At 31.5% G+C, this 21,080-nt stretch overlaps 2 protein-coding genes across 2 annotated transcripts; both read left to right on the top strand.

Moving 5' to 3' along the window:
- Positions 1-1,868: 1,868 nt before the first annotated feature.
- Positions 1,869-2,984, top strand: LOC122195177 (uncharacterized). The gene has a single exon (XM_042896737.1). The coding sequence runs from the start codon at positions 1,869-1,871 to the stop codon at positions 2,982-2,984; it is 1,116 nt and encodes a 371-aa protein (XP_042752671.1).
- Positions 2,985-15,996: 13,012 nt separating this feature from the next.
- Positions 15,997-17,142, top strand: LOC111883777 (uncharacterized). The gene has a single exon (XM_023880094.1). It carries the CDS (start codon positions 15,997-15,999, stop codon positions 17,140-17,142), a length of 1,146 nt encoding a protein of 381 aa, XP_023735862.1.
- Positions 17,143-21,080: the final 3,938 nt, after the last annotated feature.

Consider the following 21,080-nt stretch of genomic DNA (forward strand, 5'->3'; position numbering starts at 1 on the left):
TCAACATCTTCCCCTAGACTCCTAGAGGTATGCAACTGCAATATAACTACCAACAAAGTCTCAATGTTTGACACCTTCTATTCCACTTTACTTAATTTTGAATTAGTTAGAAGATTTTTGCTCATATATGAAGTTTTTAGGCTTTAAACTCCACAAACCTCTCGTTATTGTATTTGTCCGTTTAGCTAGGTTTTATTGTATAATACTTGTTACTGTGTTTTTGTTTATTTACTTTTGCTTTGATTTTCACATATAGGGCAGGGTGGTTACTGAGATGAAAGAAGGTTCAAGTTACTGAGGTGAAAGAAGGTTCAAAGTCACAGATCGTGGCAAACCAGTGATGTGGAGGTACTACATATAATTTTCCTTTTCCTTCATGAAATACGTAGTGGTGGACGGTGGGGGGGGGGGGGGGGGGGTGATCGTGTTGGTTACGGTGGTGAAGGATTACGTGGATGGTAGTCGTAATGGTAGAAGGCAGCAAAGAAAAGAGATGAAGGGCAGGGTGTGGTCCTTCTAATTAAATATTAATATAAACTAGGTGTAAGACCCGTGTATTACACGGGTTTATTCAAAATAAAAATTTAATATCAATATATAAATATGAAATATTTTATAATGTAATACTTTACATAACATAATGTAATTTCTAAAAATTTGCAAAAGAAATTAAATCGTTTGAAGTATTTATGATAATTTATTACCAAATTAATAGGATGATTTTATTTCCTTATAGAACTCATTACAATTTTATGGAATTTTATTTTAAGAAAATAAAAATCCCTAAAAAATGACAAGTGGAAAACAAAATTTCTAAAATTCTCACAAAATGACATGTGTCAAAATGAATGAGAAGATGACATACGGTAAAAAAAACCTTCATTTATTAAAGAGTATATTGTAAATTAATAAATAAAAATATATATTAAAAAGAGTAAAAAAAAAAAAGTCATTTTGCATTGAGGAGAAGCATGCATACAGAAAATACAATAAATTCGCATGCGCATATCAAAAATAAGTTAATGAAGATTTTTTTTTTTTTTTTAAAGCACATTAATATTGTATAAGCCCATAAATATCAAACCCTAGTAAATCGTGAAACTCTTTATATACCCCGAATAAAGTCATCGTGAAATCGTGACACTCTTCCCAATTAACCTTAGCAGCCTCGCCTCATTCCTGAAGAATTGTCGTTTACAATCGATCGAAAAGTTCATCGCATATAGGAATTTTAAGTAAGAGGTATGTGTGAGGTTTTTTCTCTTCAATTTCGTATTCGTTGAATCCAACTCCTTTTTAGTTTACCGGCATCTGAGTCGTCTTTTCAACATATTTGTACTTTACATGCATGTGAATTGCTTGATGAAATACGTTGTTGAAATCTCTTTTTGATAAAAATATATTTCATGTTTTAAGAAACATGCAATTTACTAGGCGTTTCAAGAAAAAATCCTTAAGGAACAATTATATGTCTAACTATATACAAATGCCCTGATTACGTTGAAAGTATTTACAAATTACAAATTACAAGAACCACACTACATATCTTGATCTTCAGTTTACCTCATCCCAGGCAAGAGTCAAAAATAATATAATCTATAATCCGTAAAGTCCTTTGCATTGACAATCTTCTTCGAGGAGTCCCCATTAGTTGCCTCGAAATTATGTATTTAGTTTCAAAAATGGTTTTCCAAAAAATTTCATGGACTTGATGTACGTAAATATCTGCTGATTTTTGTGTGCATGTTTTTTTTTTTTTTTCTTACAATGTTTTGAGAAGGGTATGTGTGCTCTGTTTACAACTATTGTATCTTGTGTGGTATTTCTTTTCCTTTTTCAGGTGTAGAGGAATAACCAAGGCAAGGAGTATGACTGGAAATCAGAATCATGATGATGATGCATCATCATCAACATCATCATTATCAAGCAGTAAGATGTTGAAGAATTTTGACCATGATGGTGTGGCATCTTGGTCAGATGTTAACCAAGATGTGCTTTTTTTAGTTATGATGCAACTGGGATTTGTTGATTTCTTTGCCTTCAAGGGAGTTTGCAAGTCATGGAGTTCATTTGCAGTCTCTAACATGAACATTTTTATGGCGTCCAAACCACCCATGGAGATATATTTTTCTATGGAGGCTAATGAGGATTACTGGTGCCACCTAGAGGACTTTGGTGGAAGAACCTTTAAAACCATCCTTCCCCATTCTACTTGGAGAAGATGTGTACTTGGATGTACATGTGGTTACCTGATCTTGTTCCGAAGGGAGAAAACCCAAGACTTCTTGCTTGTGAATCCTATCACAAAGCATAAACTTTATTTCCCTCATTGGCCCACAGATGTAGATGATGATGACGAAACTTTCAGAGGCATCCTTGTCTTTTCACGTTCAACATCTGAGTGGGTGTTTGTTGTGTTAAATAGAAACATATTGACTTATGGAGTGGGTAGTGAAAATAGATCGTTTCATATATCAGGTAAACAAGGATGGAATCGTGTCTCCTCCACTCTCCCCATCCTTGAATTACATATTTTCAAGGGGAAGATATATACCTTAGACACGGATTATTGTTTAGGTGAACTCAAACTCCATCTGAAGTCAAAGCAGAAGGGAGAATGTACGTTGCTCAAAACCAAGAATTTTCCCAAGCGAAACTTTTTTGACTTAAGTTTTCCACCTCTGCTTGTAAGTTGGGCTGAAAACCTTTATGTGATATCTGGGCATGCGATACATGAACTAGATTTTAGCGAAATGAAGTGGGTGTCACCAGAAAAGACAATTGGAGAATATGCAGTTTTTGTTAGCCGGTTGAAGTCTTGTGCTGCTATTAAACCAAAGTCATGGGCTGGCCCACAGACACAATGTTACACGACCTATGATTACTTTTCTGCCACCGATGAAAGTCGACAAGGAGTGTTCTGTTACGAAGGGATGTGGTACTTCCCCCATGATTGTTCAAATGTTAATCTCTTAGATGAGTGATGACTTCTTAATTACCACTCTTATCTTTTGCTTTATTTAATTATGGAACAATAAAGTTTGTATATAACGAAACGTTTTCTAGATGTTAAGAAGAACCATCGGTGTATTTGCTATTTTGCTTACATCTTGCAACTTATTATATTAATAATTCCGTTTTCGCTTACCCTTTTGCTTAAGGTGGGCACACCTATCATTTAAATCTCATCCAATTTGATGTCTATTAATGCCGAATACATCTTGTGTAGCAATTTGGCATGTTTTGCAGTTAATGATATCTATCAAATCCTCAAAATTCTCTACAAACACCTGTGTATGTCATACTGGTTATCCATTGTGAATTACAAGCTTGCAACAACAAATTGTGGTTATTTGTAATTACTGATTCTTATCTTCGTGAAACTCTCTACAACCATGTATAATTATCCATTTTGAATTGCAAGTTTTCAACACTAAATCGTGAGCATCAGTAGAGCCGTTGTTGAAAATCATTGTCATAGTCTCAATAAAAACTACATCGTCTTCATTGGCATCAAATTTATAACCTTATTGGCATGTGCTGGCCTTGTTCTTCAGTTATAATTGTCTCTCATTTAAAGTCTATTTTATAAGTTTATACAACACGTCTGACATTGTAAATACCTTCCATCGAAGAGCAGGCTAAGTATATCAGTAATCAGTCCATCATGAACTTTAGAGGATGTGATTAAAGTGCGTGGCTTTGATGTTTCACTCCATGAATGAATCTGGTACCAACATTTCTCAGCTACGTGAAGCAACTAAAACAGAAGTTATTATATAGAACAAGTCAAAATACTGAAAGACTTGTAATTTTATATTATATATATTGCTTTAGTCTGGCACTTTGCTTTTACCATTTAAAAAGACAACAATTTTCCAGCTTAACTGATTTTATATCAGGATAAAATATAAAAATAAAATCTCAATTTTGTCCCACGGTTTTGTCAATTTAGCCACTGAAGTATTATTATAATAACATAAAAACTAATAAATTACTGTTTAAATTAATAAAATGGTAAAAGTACATAGTACTACCTGTATTTTAACATTTTTTAAGAGTTGGTCCACTCTTAAACTTTTTTTTTTTTCTTTTTGAAGCTAATGGGATGGTAATTAACTTTTTCTCTTACCGGTTTTATGAAGACCTTTAGGGTTTCTGAAGTCTCCGAAGTCTCCTATAGCTGATAAAGATAACTCCCTTGAATAGATAAAATCTGATTATTTTATTATTCAAATCATGGTTTATCTTGAGATTCCTTAACTATAAATAGGACCCCCCCCCCCCCCCCCCCACATCCACAAGGCATAGGCAGAAATTCTCTTCCCCCCTCTCTCTTCAATTAGTTTCGTAGGGTTTCTAGGGTTTTAGGTGTGAGCCATTAGAGGCAGCCATATATATTTGATCTTTTAAATAATTATAATGATAGAAATTAAAATCGTAAGCAAATAAACTTTTTAATATTAATTAATCATAACAACAATTGTAAATATCATTAAACCATATATTATATTTAATTTTATTCATGAGTAACCCGCAGGTAGAGACCATTGACAGAATTAAGATTATAGAATTTTAAAAGATATCTACATTATCATACAAATCAAAACAAACAATGTTTATGTCAACTTATTATGAGATTTATTATATAAGAGTTAACAACAACGTCTTTGATATATTTAAAAAACATATATTTATAAAGATTTCAAATATATTGTTTTATTCTGTGCTACACGTGGGTATTCGCCCAATATACTTATAAAATAGACATTTTATTTGCACCACATGCATTTGAACCTGACTTTTCAATTTATTTCTAATAATTATTATAAATTAGTTAATAATGATAAAATACTGTAAAAACAAAATTCTAATCATAAATTAACTAAACTACAATATTAATTATCATATTTTACTTCTATTTATAAAATTATGACTTTAATTTTTTAACATATTAAACTTAACTTATTAGTTTATATGTTGTCGTATGTGAGCAAATGTCATTTTAAAGTCACAACTTTTGTATAATTTATGATTTTTTTTGCAAAATAGTTAAATTATTAATTTCAATATAATGTTAAACGGTTACCTTAAATCAAAATTTTAGTTAAACTTGAAAAAAACGAGAGACTATTTTATAAATTGTTAACAATTATAAATTATAGTGTTAAACCTAAATTGTAATTCTAAATTAACAAAAGAAAATGATGAAACTTTTTATTATAATCATTAAAAATTTCAAATAAGTATCTTAAAAATAACTTACAATAAGAACAGTTAAAAGTAATAGTATGTTAAAGTTATAATGCTATCTTTAAAAAACAAAAACAATGTTTGTTGTTTTATATAAATACAATCAAAGAAACTAACAATATTCATTAAATAAATATTAAAAAAGTTAAACTTTTGAAACCATATTAAAATAATCAAGAGCTTCCAAATAGCTTATTTTAAATAACTTAAATCAACAATAGTTATAAATAACATTATATACAAAAATTATATTGTTACTTTAAAAAAAAACAATGTTTGATGTTTCAAATAATTACAATGATAGAAATTAAAATATTAAGAAAATAAATTTTTTAAAATTAATTAATCATAAAAACAACTATAAATATCATTAAACCATATGTTATATTTAATTTTATTCATAAGTAACCTACAAATAGTGGTCATTAAGACAATTAAGATCATAGAGTTTTAAAAGATGTCTAAATTATAAAAAAATTCAAAACAAATAATGTTTATACCAACTTATTATAAGATTTATTATATAAGAGCTAAAAACAATATCATTGTTATATTTAAAAAAACATATATTTGTAAAGATTTCAAAAATATTTTTGAATTTTAAGCAATGTGCGAGTATTCGTCTAGTAAATAAATAAAAATGTGTTAGCGAGACCTTAGCAAATCTCACTTCAAGATGAATTAGATGTAAAGGAAGCCCGCGAAGAATAATATGTTTCTAGACTTTATGGAGCCAATTAATTGAGGTACATAGTTCTCACTTTTTCAGAGACGTTCTTTTTTTTTTTGGAAACGGCTAAAGATATTATTAAGGTTCAACACTTAACAAGAAACTAGATGAAGCCCAACAACAAAAGAAAGCAGTGAAACATGTAGAGTTAGACATAATTACAATAAAAAAAAGGAGAAATGTCCCAATCACACCACCTAATAGTACTCATCGAGCCCCTATGTTTTATCCAAAAGTGTAACGCCTGTGTTTCTAGGCTAGGCATTAATAATGATGTAATAGTCTAGGTTAACCTTTGTAACCCGTCCTGAAATAATAAAGATGTATTATTTGAGTATTATGTATTTTGTGCTTAATTATGTGACTTAAATGAATTAAGGATAAAAATAAGCGTCAAAATGAAATGTTAGATAAACCCGATATCTATGAATGATGTGGTAGTGGTCGTGACAAGGTTTCCGAATATATAAAGAATGCTGAAATATGAGTTATAACGAAGAAGTTATGACATGTCGAAGTTTCGCGACAGAACCGACACGACGCTGAATGACGTAAAATATGAATTTAAGATAGAGCGATATCTAGCCTTAGTGATCTAAACGAAAGTCATAGAATACGTTAAACTGAGAGTGCGCATAAAAAGAACATCTAAATCTGACTTCGTATGAGGAAGTTATGATTTTTCGAAGTTTCGACTTAACGGTATGCAACCCAAAGTTCGAATATGAGATCAAGTGGTTTCTAGCCAAAACAATCTAAACGAGAATCGAATATCTCGTCAATAATAGCCCAACTATGAAAAGACAGACAAAAACGGATGTTCGGTGAAGAAGATATGTTTTTCTAACGGAATTTTCTTGTCCCAGCCTACTAAAAATAATATAATAAAAATAAATCAAAATTAGCCGACAGAATCTAAACGAGAGTTGTAGATCATAATCTCACCTACGTGTGCATATAAAGAATGTCGAAAACGGAGCTCGTATGAAAGAGATATGAATTTCTAAAGTTCGAAACACAAACTTCGAGGCTGTGTCAGAGTTCACGACGTGAGCAGGTGATGGACGTCTTCCAGAGCAAGTGGACGAATGAAGAACGCAATGACATCTTCGGGCTCACGACATGAGCATAAGAGGCTCCCGACATGAGCATGGATTTTCAGCTTCCTATAAATAGAAAGCGAGGCAGCCGAGTTTTGTTGCTCAATTCCTTTCCCCTCTCCTGTATTACATCGTTTTACGTGAAATTTATATCCCCGAAGCCCCGGTATCATCCCGAGACCTGAAGCGAGTCCCGAAGCTTCGAAGATCTTGAGAAGAAAAGAGTTTCTAGCCGAAGCTCTGCTTGCGAGAAGCCCGGTGTGTGAAGATCTTCCAGTTTCACCGAAGAATACTACTCTTAGAGTCGTAGTGATGTCCGATCATCTTCTAATCAAGTGAGTGAATAGTCCCTTTCACATACACGATTTTAATACAAGTATTGATGAATTTATTATATATATATATATATATATATATATATATATATATATATATATATATATATATATGAGTAAGTGTGTAGTTACTTTCTGATAATACACATATATGAATTATACTCTATGAAATACGTGCTATATGATTATATACTATTTGTTATGTGGTATGAGTATTGAATGAATATGTTATACAGGTTTTAAGCTATATATAAACAAGTATATTTTATATGCAAATATGTTGGGTAGAACATGGGTAGATAGTGATGTTTGATGAAATAAAAATGATGAGAGGCCTCGATGTGATTGTAATTTAGTCGTCCAGTAGAATATGGATGACGACCACAGACTTTTCTAGACAGTTCAGTGGAACGCCGACAAGCTTATAACCTGTAGGTGTAGTGAACTTAGGTGTTCATTTGCTGTATTCTGTCCCCCTCATGGTTGCCTTCGGACATTTATTGTTGAGGAAACCCCTTTGCAGTAGTGTCCGTCCCGATGAAAACCCTAGATTAGGTTCTTTGTAATAATTGTTGTCATAGGGACGTAAAGTGAGGATAACGGGAATGGGTAATCGAGTTATTGTTGGTTGGTGAAACTAAATATAATTATTTATTGTGGGTTGAAAACCCTATATGCTCACCAGGCTCCCAAACCTGACCCACTCAGTTTCTTTGTATTACAGGTAGTGGCGCGAGAGCATAAGTTTGGGAACTTGTGAAGATGTTTTTGTTTGTAGACCAGTAGTTATATATAACTATGTAAGGTCTATGTTTTATTGTTTATGTTTTTGTGTCTGTATTGGAACATGACATCCTGAGTTTTGATATATAATGAAAATACATTTCTTTAAGAAATGCTTTGATAAATCTTATTTTATCATGTAATGTTTTGGGAATAAATTCCGCAACTCTTTTAAATCAATGGATTTACTCTGAAATTATTTTAAAAGCATAAATGAAATCGTTTTTTTTTTCTGGCCATGATTTTGGGGATGTCACAAAAAGTACACCGGTGATTGAATGTCATCCTAGTTTAGATGATTATTTTTTGATAAATGCTACAAACATGATTTATTTAGGTATATTTAGGGATGAGCAGTTTGTCCCAAATCCTGATCCCGTACTGGTACCATACTAGAACCGGTACCGAACCGTACTGAATTTGAAAACATGGGATGGTACTTGGTATCCCAAATACATGAAATTCGGTATTCAGTACCACCGGACCAGTACTAGTACCAAAAACCGGTATCATTCCTGGTATCAGTACCGGTAATGTTAATTCGGTTCGGTACTCGGGATTGACTTTCGATAAAATTTGGTTTTCGGGAAATCGGGAATGGTACGGGTTGGTACCGGTTTCGACTCACGCTCATCCCTAGGTGTATTCACTACTAGATAACAGATTAATAGCAACATAATTTTAGCGACGGAAAAAATCCGTCGGAAAAAACAATGGATTTCCGACGGATTTCCAACAGACGGATTATTAGGATATTAGCGACGTTTTTGCAACAAAATGGAATTGGTCGGTAATCCGTTACAGTACTGACAGTTTACCGACGAAAATCAACAAATTCGAAATTTCGTCGGAATCCATTAGTCAAATTCGATTTTCTTTTTTAATTTTTTAAATAGTTGGGGCGATTTCGTAAATATGCTATCTGATCTTGAAAAAAAAAACGCCCATGCCCTAGTCTCACTTTGCCTCTTCTCTTTCCTCCAAATTCGTCGACGCAACATACTTCTCCCTCCCACTGCCCGTCCGACCTGCAACCCACCAACGACAACCAACATCACCTCACTCTCTTGTCGTCGCCATCGTCGAAGTTGTCGTTGTAGATGGTGGAGCTTATCATTGAATCCGATTTCCAACAAACTGATTATTAGGATATTAGCGACGCAACATACTTCTCCCTCCCATTGCCCGTCCGACCTGCAACCCACCAACGACATCCAGCATCGCCTCACTCTCTTGCCGTCGCCACCATCGTCGAAGTTGCTGGTGGAGCTTACCATTGAATCCGATTTCCAACAGACGGATTATTAGGATATTAGCAACGTTTTTGCGACAGAATGGAATTGGTCAGTAATCCGTTACGGTATACTGACATTTTACCGACGGAAATCAACAAATTCGAAATTCTGTCGGAAATCCATTAGTCAAATCCGAATTTTTTTTTTTTTATTTTTTAAATAGTTGGGGCAATTTCGTAAATATGCTATCTGATCTGAAAAAAAAAAAAAAAAAAAAAAAAAAAAAAAAAAAAAAAAGAACACCCGTGCCCTAGTCTCACTTTCCCTCTTCCCTAACTTATTTTTTCTATTACATGATTAAGATGATTCACATTTTATGTAATGGTTAAGCAGTCGATAACATAATTTTGTAATCCAATTAAGCAATTTGTAATCCTTTATCTGAAACCAAAAATCAATTTCCAATTCCTTTCCAATCCTTGTGTGATTCCATTTCATTGTATATAGTAATGTACCAGATCAGTGAGCTCACGAAGTGTATCATCCATCCATGTATGGATTTGGACTTCATCTTTAGGTTCTTTGCCTCTCACTGCAAAGTCTGCATGGTTGTGATGACCACCAATCTGTTTTAATTCAAATCATAAATAATCATGTCAAAACTGCAAAAATTTTACTTAATAAAAAGTTATGTTTGTTACATGGATTAAACTGGACTTTTTTAATTAGGGTTATTTTTAAACAACACTAAATGCAAAAAAAACAGCGTACTTCCATTTCCTTGTTTATTATTATATAGCATCCTACTTTCAAAACTGGAAGTATGTCTTTGTAGCATCCATTCAACCTATTATGAGGTAGAGCAAGTAGAAATGAATGCTCTTTGTAGCATCTATTCCAATGATCACTAAATCAGCTTTGTGAACCATGTTTTCTATCTCTTTGTAGCATTAATGAGAACATCTTGCAATAAATGTCTTCAAGTTCTGAGACATAAAATGTTATATTTGATTAGTCTTGAGTTGTTATAGAAAGTTTTGATTACTTTTTTCCTAGAAACTTTACCTAGAATGGTTGTAAGCATTTTAATGGCAAACTATCCTAGATATATAGTTAACTTATCTACACAAGAAGGGTATAATGGTAGAATTGTGAGCTTTTTCCATGAAGCAGCTTTGTTTTGGACTTATTTGTTTTGTTATATACTAGAATGAGTTTGCTTTGGGGGCATCAACACTATATGACATAATAATTAACTGAGGCTATTTATACTTAGATTTTCCTTTTGTCTCATTTAAATTGAAACATTATTTAAGGATAGTTTTGGGAAGTCTACAAACAAGATCTGTCAAATGTCTAAAATACCCTTTAACACTTATCAAAATAAAATAATTTTGTCAAAACCAATTAATATCATCGAAGCTACTGATCATCGACAATGGGAAAAAAAAATGTTGGGATTTCCATCAAAAATCCGGAAATAGACATTGTTGATGCATGAGTTATACGTTTTTTTTTTTTATATTTATATAGCTTATAAGTGATCTCTTATCAATACCAATCTGTTACAATTCAAATCATAGATCTTGGATTATGTTTTTAAAAGTTAACTAGAAATATTTAGGCTCTAATGAGCTTTTGTTATGGTTAATCTATTATTTTTGGAAATTAAAATTCATCAACAATATTAAGTGCAGAGTAGAATGGTTCATGTCATTGGGATGAAAAAGGCTGTTTATTTTCTCTGATGAAATGGAATGATTCTTTCCATTTTTTTCATGGATTGGAATAAACATAACACAAAAGCTAAAGTTTGTTTTCAATAATCTCTCAGCTCTATTTAAATTACAAAGTTTATTTCTAAAACTAACGAAAGTTATATATTTTTTAGTTGTTTCTTTATGTGGCAAGTTTGTATAAAAGAATTCTTTGAAATTCATCTCTTTACTGCTGCAACTTCTCAATTTGGCCTTTAAGACCTGCTTTCGCTTTGGCTTCCTGATCATAATAAATGGTAATCAAACACCTATAGGATACAAGTAAATAGCTATATATTTACATACATATATGTGAAAAGGGCATTAATATTTTCACATATTGGTTTTTGACTTGTCATTTCTGCATACTTTACTGTATGTCATATGTACTGTGGTGTCTTTATGGAGTTATCTTTTTCTGGTTTATTTCTCTAGGTGGCTCTTTAGGTGACAAAGCTAGGATTTAGTTGCTCCAGGATCACCTACTAGAAGAATATTGATATTTCCCCTAAAAGTAGCTCCTGTATCATGTGTCAAAGCACTTCCACGAAAAATCTAAAAAAAAAAAGAAATTAGTTAGGTCTGTTATGTCAATCTTTGAAAATGAAAAAGAAATATAATTTACCATTTTACCTGACAAAGAAGTCCTTTCTTCACATCATCTATTTCCCATATGTTTGGTGCTAAAGATCTTGTAAGCATGTCATAAATATCAGGCTGTTTTGATAGCTCTTTCATTGTCTCGATTTGCTTTTCATTATCCACATGGGTTTCTTCCCCATTTTGAGTAGAGTTTTGTTCAGTTTCCATTGAATCTTCAGCATTCATTCTTGACTTATCAGTCTTCTTTAGATGAACACAATCGCAATAAGTCTGAAAACAAAATAGAGTTGTTAGCTAACTTATATCAATGATTAGAACAAGTTGTAATGGAATGCTGGAAAATGGGATGAAATTTTTTACCCTGAATAAAGACTTCACATTTCTTTGAGTTGGGCCAACTCTCACACTCATAGCTCTGTATAAAACAAGTTACCTTTTAAACGAGAAGTCATTTAGAACAACAAATAACAGTAAACAAGATCGATCTTTAGTTGTAATGTATGTAATAAAAAGAAATAATGCAGCATTGCTGCAATAGGAAGTGTTTATTATAGCATCATACTTTCATGTTTTTTCCTGTTACAGCATTGTAGTTTGAAAAATATAATGTTGTTGTATGGTTTTATATTTTTAGTTTGAAATCATCTTTTGGATCGTGTGGCAGGGGAAAAGAAACAGTCGTTTCAACTTCCTGACTTCATTTGCTACAACTAGGATTGAGAAAATTAGACAAGTAAGATTTTTTTTACTCTAGTAACATCTTTTCTTCCTTTGGTTTGTGGATTATGATGGAATTGGAATTTGGGATTCCATTCGATTGTTGGATTGAGGGAATTCAGTTCCATTATTTCTTTTTTAGTAAAATACCATCGTTATGTATATATTGTATTTATACAAACAATAAACAAAAAATATTGAACAAAGATATTCCATTCATGAAAGAACCAATTGCTTGACAAATTATGAGTCCTTTAGATTCCATTTCCTTTGACAGATTTAGTTTCTTCCAAAATCATTCTCCCACATTGTTCGATTTGTTAAAGACTGGGTACACTTTTCAAAGTACAATGTTGTAATAAGAAAAAAAAATGAAAGTAGAAGGCTATGATAAAAAGTCAATGGAAGTACATTGTTGTTTCTTTCATTTACCAATGTATATGCTACACATGACGATACAAACTTTCTAGTCCCATTGACTTTAGTTTAGTCCCAATCCAATCCAATGCTATAATTGGTTGAATTTATGAGGCACAATGTTTTTTATTTAGATTAACTACATATACTAAATCAGCAGATGGAATGTCGTCATTTTTGGTGCAATTAATTTTATTTTTTAGTTGAAAGTTTATATCTATAAAGTCTTGAAATTATCAATTTTTTAATAGTGAAATGGTGGATGGACATGGGGTGGAGGTAATTTAAGCAATAAGCGGCTTGGATTGTTGATCGTGTTGCAATTGAGTCAACATTTGTGCTTGTTCATTGCAGGTAAAATTATTTCCTTTCCATTCATGAGTTATTATTTTAAAAATAGGTATTATATTGTTAAAAAATATGTTATTTTTTTACAGTGATGGATGTGATAGAACAACCCAACTAGTTGCACTTGCGAATTTGTTACTTGATCCATATTACCACACAAATTAATGGATTTTAGGTATTCAATTGAAATATATTTTAATCAATGATGGTTACCTTTCATGTATATAAGATATAAAATTTTACTTTTATGCAGACTTTTGTGGAAAAAGATTGGCTTGTTTTTGGGCATCCATTTTCAAACAAGGCAGGAATGGAAGTTTACTTGGGAGTGGTTTATATTCGATTTTTTTTAGTTTTGTGTTTTTTATTACATTTTTGTGCATGAGAGTTGTTTAGAATTACTTATTATTTGTTTAAAAGAGTTTCTATTAGATTTTTCTGGGATTTGTGTTTTTTTTCTTACATTTGTGTGCATTTAATATTGAAGAACGTGGATTTTATGTAATTGTTTAAAAAAAATGATTTTTACCGACGGCTTAGCGACAGAAATCCATCACCAAAAAATGTTGTATATTCAGTCGGTAATCCATTGAAAGACGCTCCGTCGGTAATCCGTTGCAAAAAGTATTTGATCCGTTACTAATCACCGAGGGAAAAATCCGTTGCTAAAAATTTGTTGTAGCCTTCAAAAATCCGTTACATACAATTAGCGAGGAGAATATACCGACGGATTTTGGTTGTTATAATTCCATCGGTAAAGACCATTAGCGACGGATTACCGACGGTTTTGGCTATTTGGTAGCGGTGATTGAGGCCTTTCGTTATGGCCTAGTCTATAAGGGGGCGTTTGGATCGTTGGACTGTTTTCATGGAATATTGAATGTGTCAAGGGTTTTGGAGTTTCATGGATTTATATTTATAAAGATTTAAAATTTGTGTAGTAATAGGTAATTATATATTCTATAAGCTCATACATAATAAACCCACCTAAATTAATCAGCCCATTTTTTATAAATAATTATGTATATCCTATATAGGCTACAAATAATAAACCCACCTAAGTTAATAAGCCCGTTTTCTGTTAAAAAGGTAAATAAAGTAATAAAAAATCCAACAAAATTAACAGCATAACAATCGTGAATCACTTTACAAACCCTACGCATAGTCTTTGTAAAATCGTGAAACTCGTTATAAACCTTGAGTAGACTCTTTATTGAAGAATTGTTGTTAATAATCGACTAATTAAAACTTCATCGCCTCTAGCAATTTTCAGTAACAGGTATTTATACGGTTCTTTCTCTTCAAGTTTATTCGTCTTTGTCAAATCCCAACTATATTTTAGTTTACCACCATATGAGTTGTCTTTCCGTCCATGTTTGTATTTTACATGCATACAGAGGTTTTGATGAAATGACTCAATTAAATCAGCTTTTGATAAAAGTTTTTTTTTAGACGACTGCTTGTAATGTAGTGGGCTTTTCAAGAAATTTGTTAAGGAATAATAAGTATCGGTCTAAAGTATTATACAAATGTCATAATGATGATGAGGTATGTATGTATACGGACCACATGAGTGCAAGAAACAAACGGGTGAACAAGAGTTGAATTCGTCCTAGTTGCTATTTTGACACATTAGCATACAAAAGCACGAGTACACCATCAGACTAAAAACACAATCATAACCATCATGTTGGGGTTTAGCTCTTAAAATAACTTTGTTTTAATTTTATCATTCTCATTCTCACTCTTTTGAGATTCCAGGAGATGGTTTTGCAATAAGTTGCAGACATGACCCAGTGGCGGTCCACAGTGGGGCAGCTGCCCTCAAAACAAAAAAAAATAATAATAAAAAAATTAAAAAATTAAAAAGTATTCCTTTTTTTTTAAATATTATATTTTAACCCTTCAAAATTATATGTTTTGACTTTACAAAAATATTTGCCCCCATAAAACCTTATAAAAAAAATATTTGCACCCTCTTTAGAAAATTCTTGGGGACCCCCTTAGACATACAGGTTACATAGTACTAATTTAATTACTTATAATGTTGGTCATCATTTGCATATTTCATATTTGTTCTTGAAGAGCTGCATATGGATCGACCTTCCAATCGTATGGTGATTAGTTATTAATTACAAACAGTACTTATAGGAACTAATTAATCAAGGAAACTAAATAAATTAATCACATCTTTAATTAAATCCACAACCCTCCATCCTCAAGGTGATTTGTAGATATCTCTCTGTAGCTTACACTGATGAATTTATCAAAGTGCTTCTTTGGGTATCCTGTAGTAATATTTGTCTATCCCATCTCATTATTTTCATTGATGAAATGTTTATGTACTTTCACATGCTTTGTTTTGTCATGAAGAAATGGATTATCAATAAGTTGGCTTGTTTACCATCAACATTAGAATGTAATATTCTTAATTGATGCATTCTTATGTAATATTCTTAATTGATGCATTTTTGTCATTTAATCGACAAATATCAACCATAGTGTTGTATATATACCATCTCATCAACCATTGTGTATCTATTTTGCACATATCGGGATCTCACCCGGTTACATAACCCACTGAAATCCAAACTTATGTATGACTAATTATATTATGTTGCTAATCCTTGTGTTCGTCTCTTTGTATTTGTACACTTGTCCCCTGTTTACAACTCTTGTATCTTATGAGGTATCAATTTTCCATTTGTAAGTGTAGGCATGACTAGATACCAGAATCATGATGATAATTCATCATCATCATCATCCAGTCAGAAGAGGTTCAAGACTTTTGACAGGGGTGGTGTGGCATTTTTGTCGGATCTTCACCATGATGTGCTTTTTTTGGTAATGATGCGACTGGGATTTATCGATTTTTTTTCATTCAGTGGAGTTTGCAAGTCATGGAGGTCATTTGCACTCGCTAACATGAACAGGTTTATGGCGTCCAAACCACCCATGTCAATACGTATTGACCACTATCCTGATAATAAAAAGACATTGCACCTGAAGGACTTTGAAGGAAGAAAGTTCAAAACCAGCATTCCCCATTCTGCTTGGAGAAGATGTGTTGGATGTACTTGTGGTTACTTGGTCTTGATGGGGAGGGATACCCATGACTTCTGGCTTGTGAATCCTATCACAAGGCATGAGCTTTATTTCACTGATCACCCGTTATATGTAGGTGTAGTTGATCATCTTGTAACTATCAGGCCTATCCTTGTCTTTTTGCCTTCAATATCTAGGCGAGTATTTGTTATGTTACATAGAAAAGAATCCTCGTATAGAAGGTCAGAAAGAACTCGTAAGGGAAAAATATCATTTTCTATAGAAGGTAAACAAGGATGGAATCATGTCTCCTCCACTCTCCCCATCATTGGTTTACAATATTTCAAGGGGAAGATATATACCCTACACATTGATTTCTCTGTACGGGAACTCAGAATCTATCCAAATCGGAAGTACAAATGGACGTTGCTTGAAACCAATAATTTTCCAGATCCAGACTTGTTTTTCCAAACCAATAATTTTCCAAAGCCAGACTTGTTTTGGCCGGAGCTTGTAAGCTCAGGTGAAAACCTTTACGTGATAGATCGGTTTGCACCAAACGAGGTTCTGGAACTCGATGTTGGTGAAATGAAATGGGTGTCGCCAGAAAAGACAATAGGAGAATATGCAGTCTTTCTTAACAGCTGCGGATCTTCTGTTGCTATTAAACCTGAGTCATGGGTTGGCCCTCGGACACAATACAAGAGTTATGATAAGTTTCTTGTTACTGATAGAAGTCGAGTACACGATATCGATTTAAACTCGATGTGGTACTTCCCCCATGATTGTTTTAGTGTTAATCTCTTAGATGATCAGTGACAACTTCATATCTTTGTTTTGATTCTCGACTACATGAGTTAGTTGGTTGCATCTTGCAACTTATTATTAATTGGTTGTCAGTCACTCTTTTGCTTAACGTAGGGCACTCTTATCTTTGTTTTTTATTAAGGACTATTGCTTGACTGTTCTACGGACTACAGTCCAGGACACTGTCTCTATGGTTTGATTTGGTTAGGATTTGACTTTTGAGTGGGTTGGTCTTTTTGAACTTTATATCAATTTAAATATTAAAATTAATGATGAAGCTTGTAAAAAGTTATATTGAGAATAAATTAGCAATGTTTTAAAAATCGGTTTTTTAGTTAAACCGGTATGGTGACCGGTTCGACCGTCGGGTAAACCGATTTCTATAATTTTTTTTCTATTTTCCTACACATACATACATATATAAATCATGATTTGACATTTACAAGTTCAAACATTAAAAATATACATAAAATTAAGTTGTAAATCAATCCAAATATATTAAAATAACACATAACGAAGTTTTAGTGTTTTACATCAATCCATATACGTCAAAAAGAAAATAAAGTATAATACCGAAACAAAGTATAGTTTTAGATGAAGAGAGAACACATCAAAAAACGATATAACATACACCATATGTTTTTATTTAGAAAAAACAAAATAGATTTGAAAAAAATACTAAAGTTTATTATGCAAATGGTTCTTTTCATATGTTTTTATTCGATTTAACCGGTTTATTTTGACCGGTTCAACCGGATTTTTCTAAAAACCGGCCGGTTCAATCCGGTTCAGAAATCGACGTAAAACCGGTAATAGTTGAACCACTCTCTCCCCAGGTTTCCGATCCAACTGGTTCGACCGGTTTAAAACATTGTAAATTAATCATTTTACTTTGTACATGGACATTCACAAAGAAATCATCCTAAAATTAAACTATTGTCACCCAAGAAGACATCATTTTTGCACTTTTCTCTTGAATTACACAATAAAAGCCATTAATGACACAATGACCTTTGGGATTGTCATCTCTCTCTCTCTCTCTCTCTCTCTCTCTCTCTCTCTCTCTCTCTCTCTCTCTCTCTCTCTCTCTCTCTCTCTCTCTCCATTAAGGACAAACAATTACTTTGAAATCAAGCTATCTGAAAAAGAACCTCAACTGAAATTAAGCTATAATTCAAATTGACTATAATTCTAGTTGGTCTGGTAAAAGAGATAAGACTATCTGAAATCAAGCTAGTGAAAGGTCCTCGTGAATCTTCTATTTACTTTTTATTTCATGATTTTCATGCGTTTTATTTCATAAAAAGGCAAAGAACCTCAAATGATTTACCTAATCTGCAAAAAATCTTCAATTTGCTAGTATGTACAAGATATTGAGCCTTTCGATTATATGGCCTGGTCTTTTAGTAATGAATATGTAGGAAACTGCGATTGAGAAAGAAAAAATACTGCTGATAATTTCAAATCGTGATGACTAATAAAAGATTTGCAATATATATATATATATATATATATATATATATATATATATATATATATATATATATATATATATATATATATATATATATATATATATATTTACAAAGATAGAAGTTTGTCTGTAAATTTATAATGATTAGTTAAAATTAATATATACGCTTTTATGGCTATCTGATCTATGTTTTGTATTTGTAGATAATGAAAAAAAAAAAAAAAAAAAAAAGATGACAAATCAAAGTGATGAATAAATAAGTATTATCTATTAAAAATAAAAGATGTTATAATGAAAAAGAATTATATGTTTTTAATAAAATTCTAAACATTTCTTTATAACTTGTGTATTATAAAAGTTGACAAAGTAAAACAACGTTAAGATCTTTAAAATCATAATATTAACCAAATATTTGAAATCATAGAAAATCATTTTGGTCCTACAAAAAAAACCTTATTTGTCTCCCTTAGAGTGTCTGAATTTAATTTTGGCTATGATTACAATTCCTAATTTATTGCTTAATAATCCATAGAATTTAATATGTGAATGATTATTTTAAACAGATAAAAAAAACTATGATGCTTTAATAAACAAATCAATAGAAGTATGTTGCCATTTCTTGCCAATTGTCATTTGTCCAGACTACACTTGCCATCTGCATATTTAAAAATATTGGTAATAAAGGACTACATATTGCGGAATACACACATGTTTTCAACCTAGAGAGAAATGGTAGAGATTTCCCAATGTTGGATAGTATACTTCAAATCTGCATTGTTTTGTCTATGAGTGGGTGACGCCTTCTTTTATAATGTGCACAAAATTTGACAAGTTCTTTTTTAGTATGTTTGTTTGTAATTTTGTTCCCAACAAGAATATAACATTAGTAAAAAGAAAATGAAAAATAAACATTAATAAAACAATATAAAAAATAATAGAAAGAAACATAGATTCTAAATTACCTATTCGTCAATTAAAATTAATTCAAGACAAAATTTCATAAATGGCTCGTATGGTTTTCAAAATAGTGCATTTTGAGGACCTCTATGAAAAACATAACGCCGTTGGTCCCTATAATTTCAAAAATTGCATGATTATTACTTCTAGACTTAACTTTAACTTTTAAGCAATTAGTTTTTTTTTTAAATGACCAAAATACCCTTGGACCAAATCTAAAAATTATGTATACCATAAGATCAATTCAGAAAATTTGAAATTATATATATATATATATATATATATATATATATATATATATATATATATATATATATATATATATATAGAGAGAGAGAGAGAGAGAGAGAATTAGGTTCAGATGTTTCTAACAATTATTGTGTGTTTTTAAGGACTAATGAGAATTCGGGAAATACTAAATCATTAAATAAATCTATAAGGATATATTAGTAATCTTAGTTATAATTAATTATGGTAAATAGAGAAAATCTTTAAATTACCTTTTAAACCTAGGAAATTAAAAACCATATATCCGTTATTTAAAAAGGCAGGAATCAATTGAACGCCCAACTGAAATCACATCTATAATGTTCATCTTCAATGGCCGGCATCGTCGCCCAATACCATCGGCAACCATCTGTTGCCTTTTTGTGCTATTATGGAGTTGGTTTTTTTCTTATTTGTTGGGACATGAATATTGAAGTTTTTATCAACTGCGATTGGAGGATTAATGATGTATTTCATGATGAAAATCGGTTTTGTAAGTAATTTTTCTTCATTATATTGTTTTCTATTCATGTACTTAAACAAGTCAATCTTTGATTTTATCAAAATGGTCAAACCTATGGATCAGTTATATATAGGCTTTGGAATAAAATATCATATTTTGGATTAACCAATTCTACTTTATCGCCCTTATTTTTTAATCAAATCTACTCATACACATTGGAGCCGTGCTTTTTAGAATAATATGAATTCATTATATGCTATGAGATAGGATTCTATTGATTTAATTTAGTATATCCAAGTTGCTTAAAGAAGCAGGTATATGAATCATACTTATGTTGAATTTTAATATATTTTTTACTATTTGTCATGATGATCATAGAATATAAATTAGGCTGGAGGGAGTGGTGCCACCGAAACCGCACTCCCTCCCTCGCCACGTAAGCGCCACGTCACAGTTTACCACTTAAGTGTGGTTTCTTGCCATACCAAGGGTGTGGTGCCACAGTTTTAGTTTTATTTTTTTTTTCTTTTTTTTTTGTTTTTTTTTTGTTAAGTATTTTAATTTAATAAAACTTATTTTTTAATAAAAAAAAAACATAATTTTAAAAACATAATAGTTCATTAATTAAAAATACAAACACCATACATTGCCTAATTTATAAAAAAAAAAAAAAAAAAAAAAAAAAAAAAACCTAAAAATTTAGAAAAACAAAGTAGAAACAAAAAACCAACAACTTTAAAAAAAAAACACACAAGAAACCATTAAAAAGTTGAAAAAAAAAACTAAAAA

Source organism: Lactuca sativa, chromosome 7, assembly GCF_002870075.4.
Source record: "Lactuca sativa cultivar Salinas chromosome 7, Lsat_Salinas_v11, whole genome shotgun sequence".
Lineage (NCBI taxonomy): Eukaryota > Viridiplantae > Streptophyta > Magnoliopsida > Asterales > Asteraceae > Lactuca > Lactuca sativa.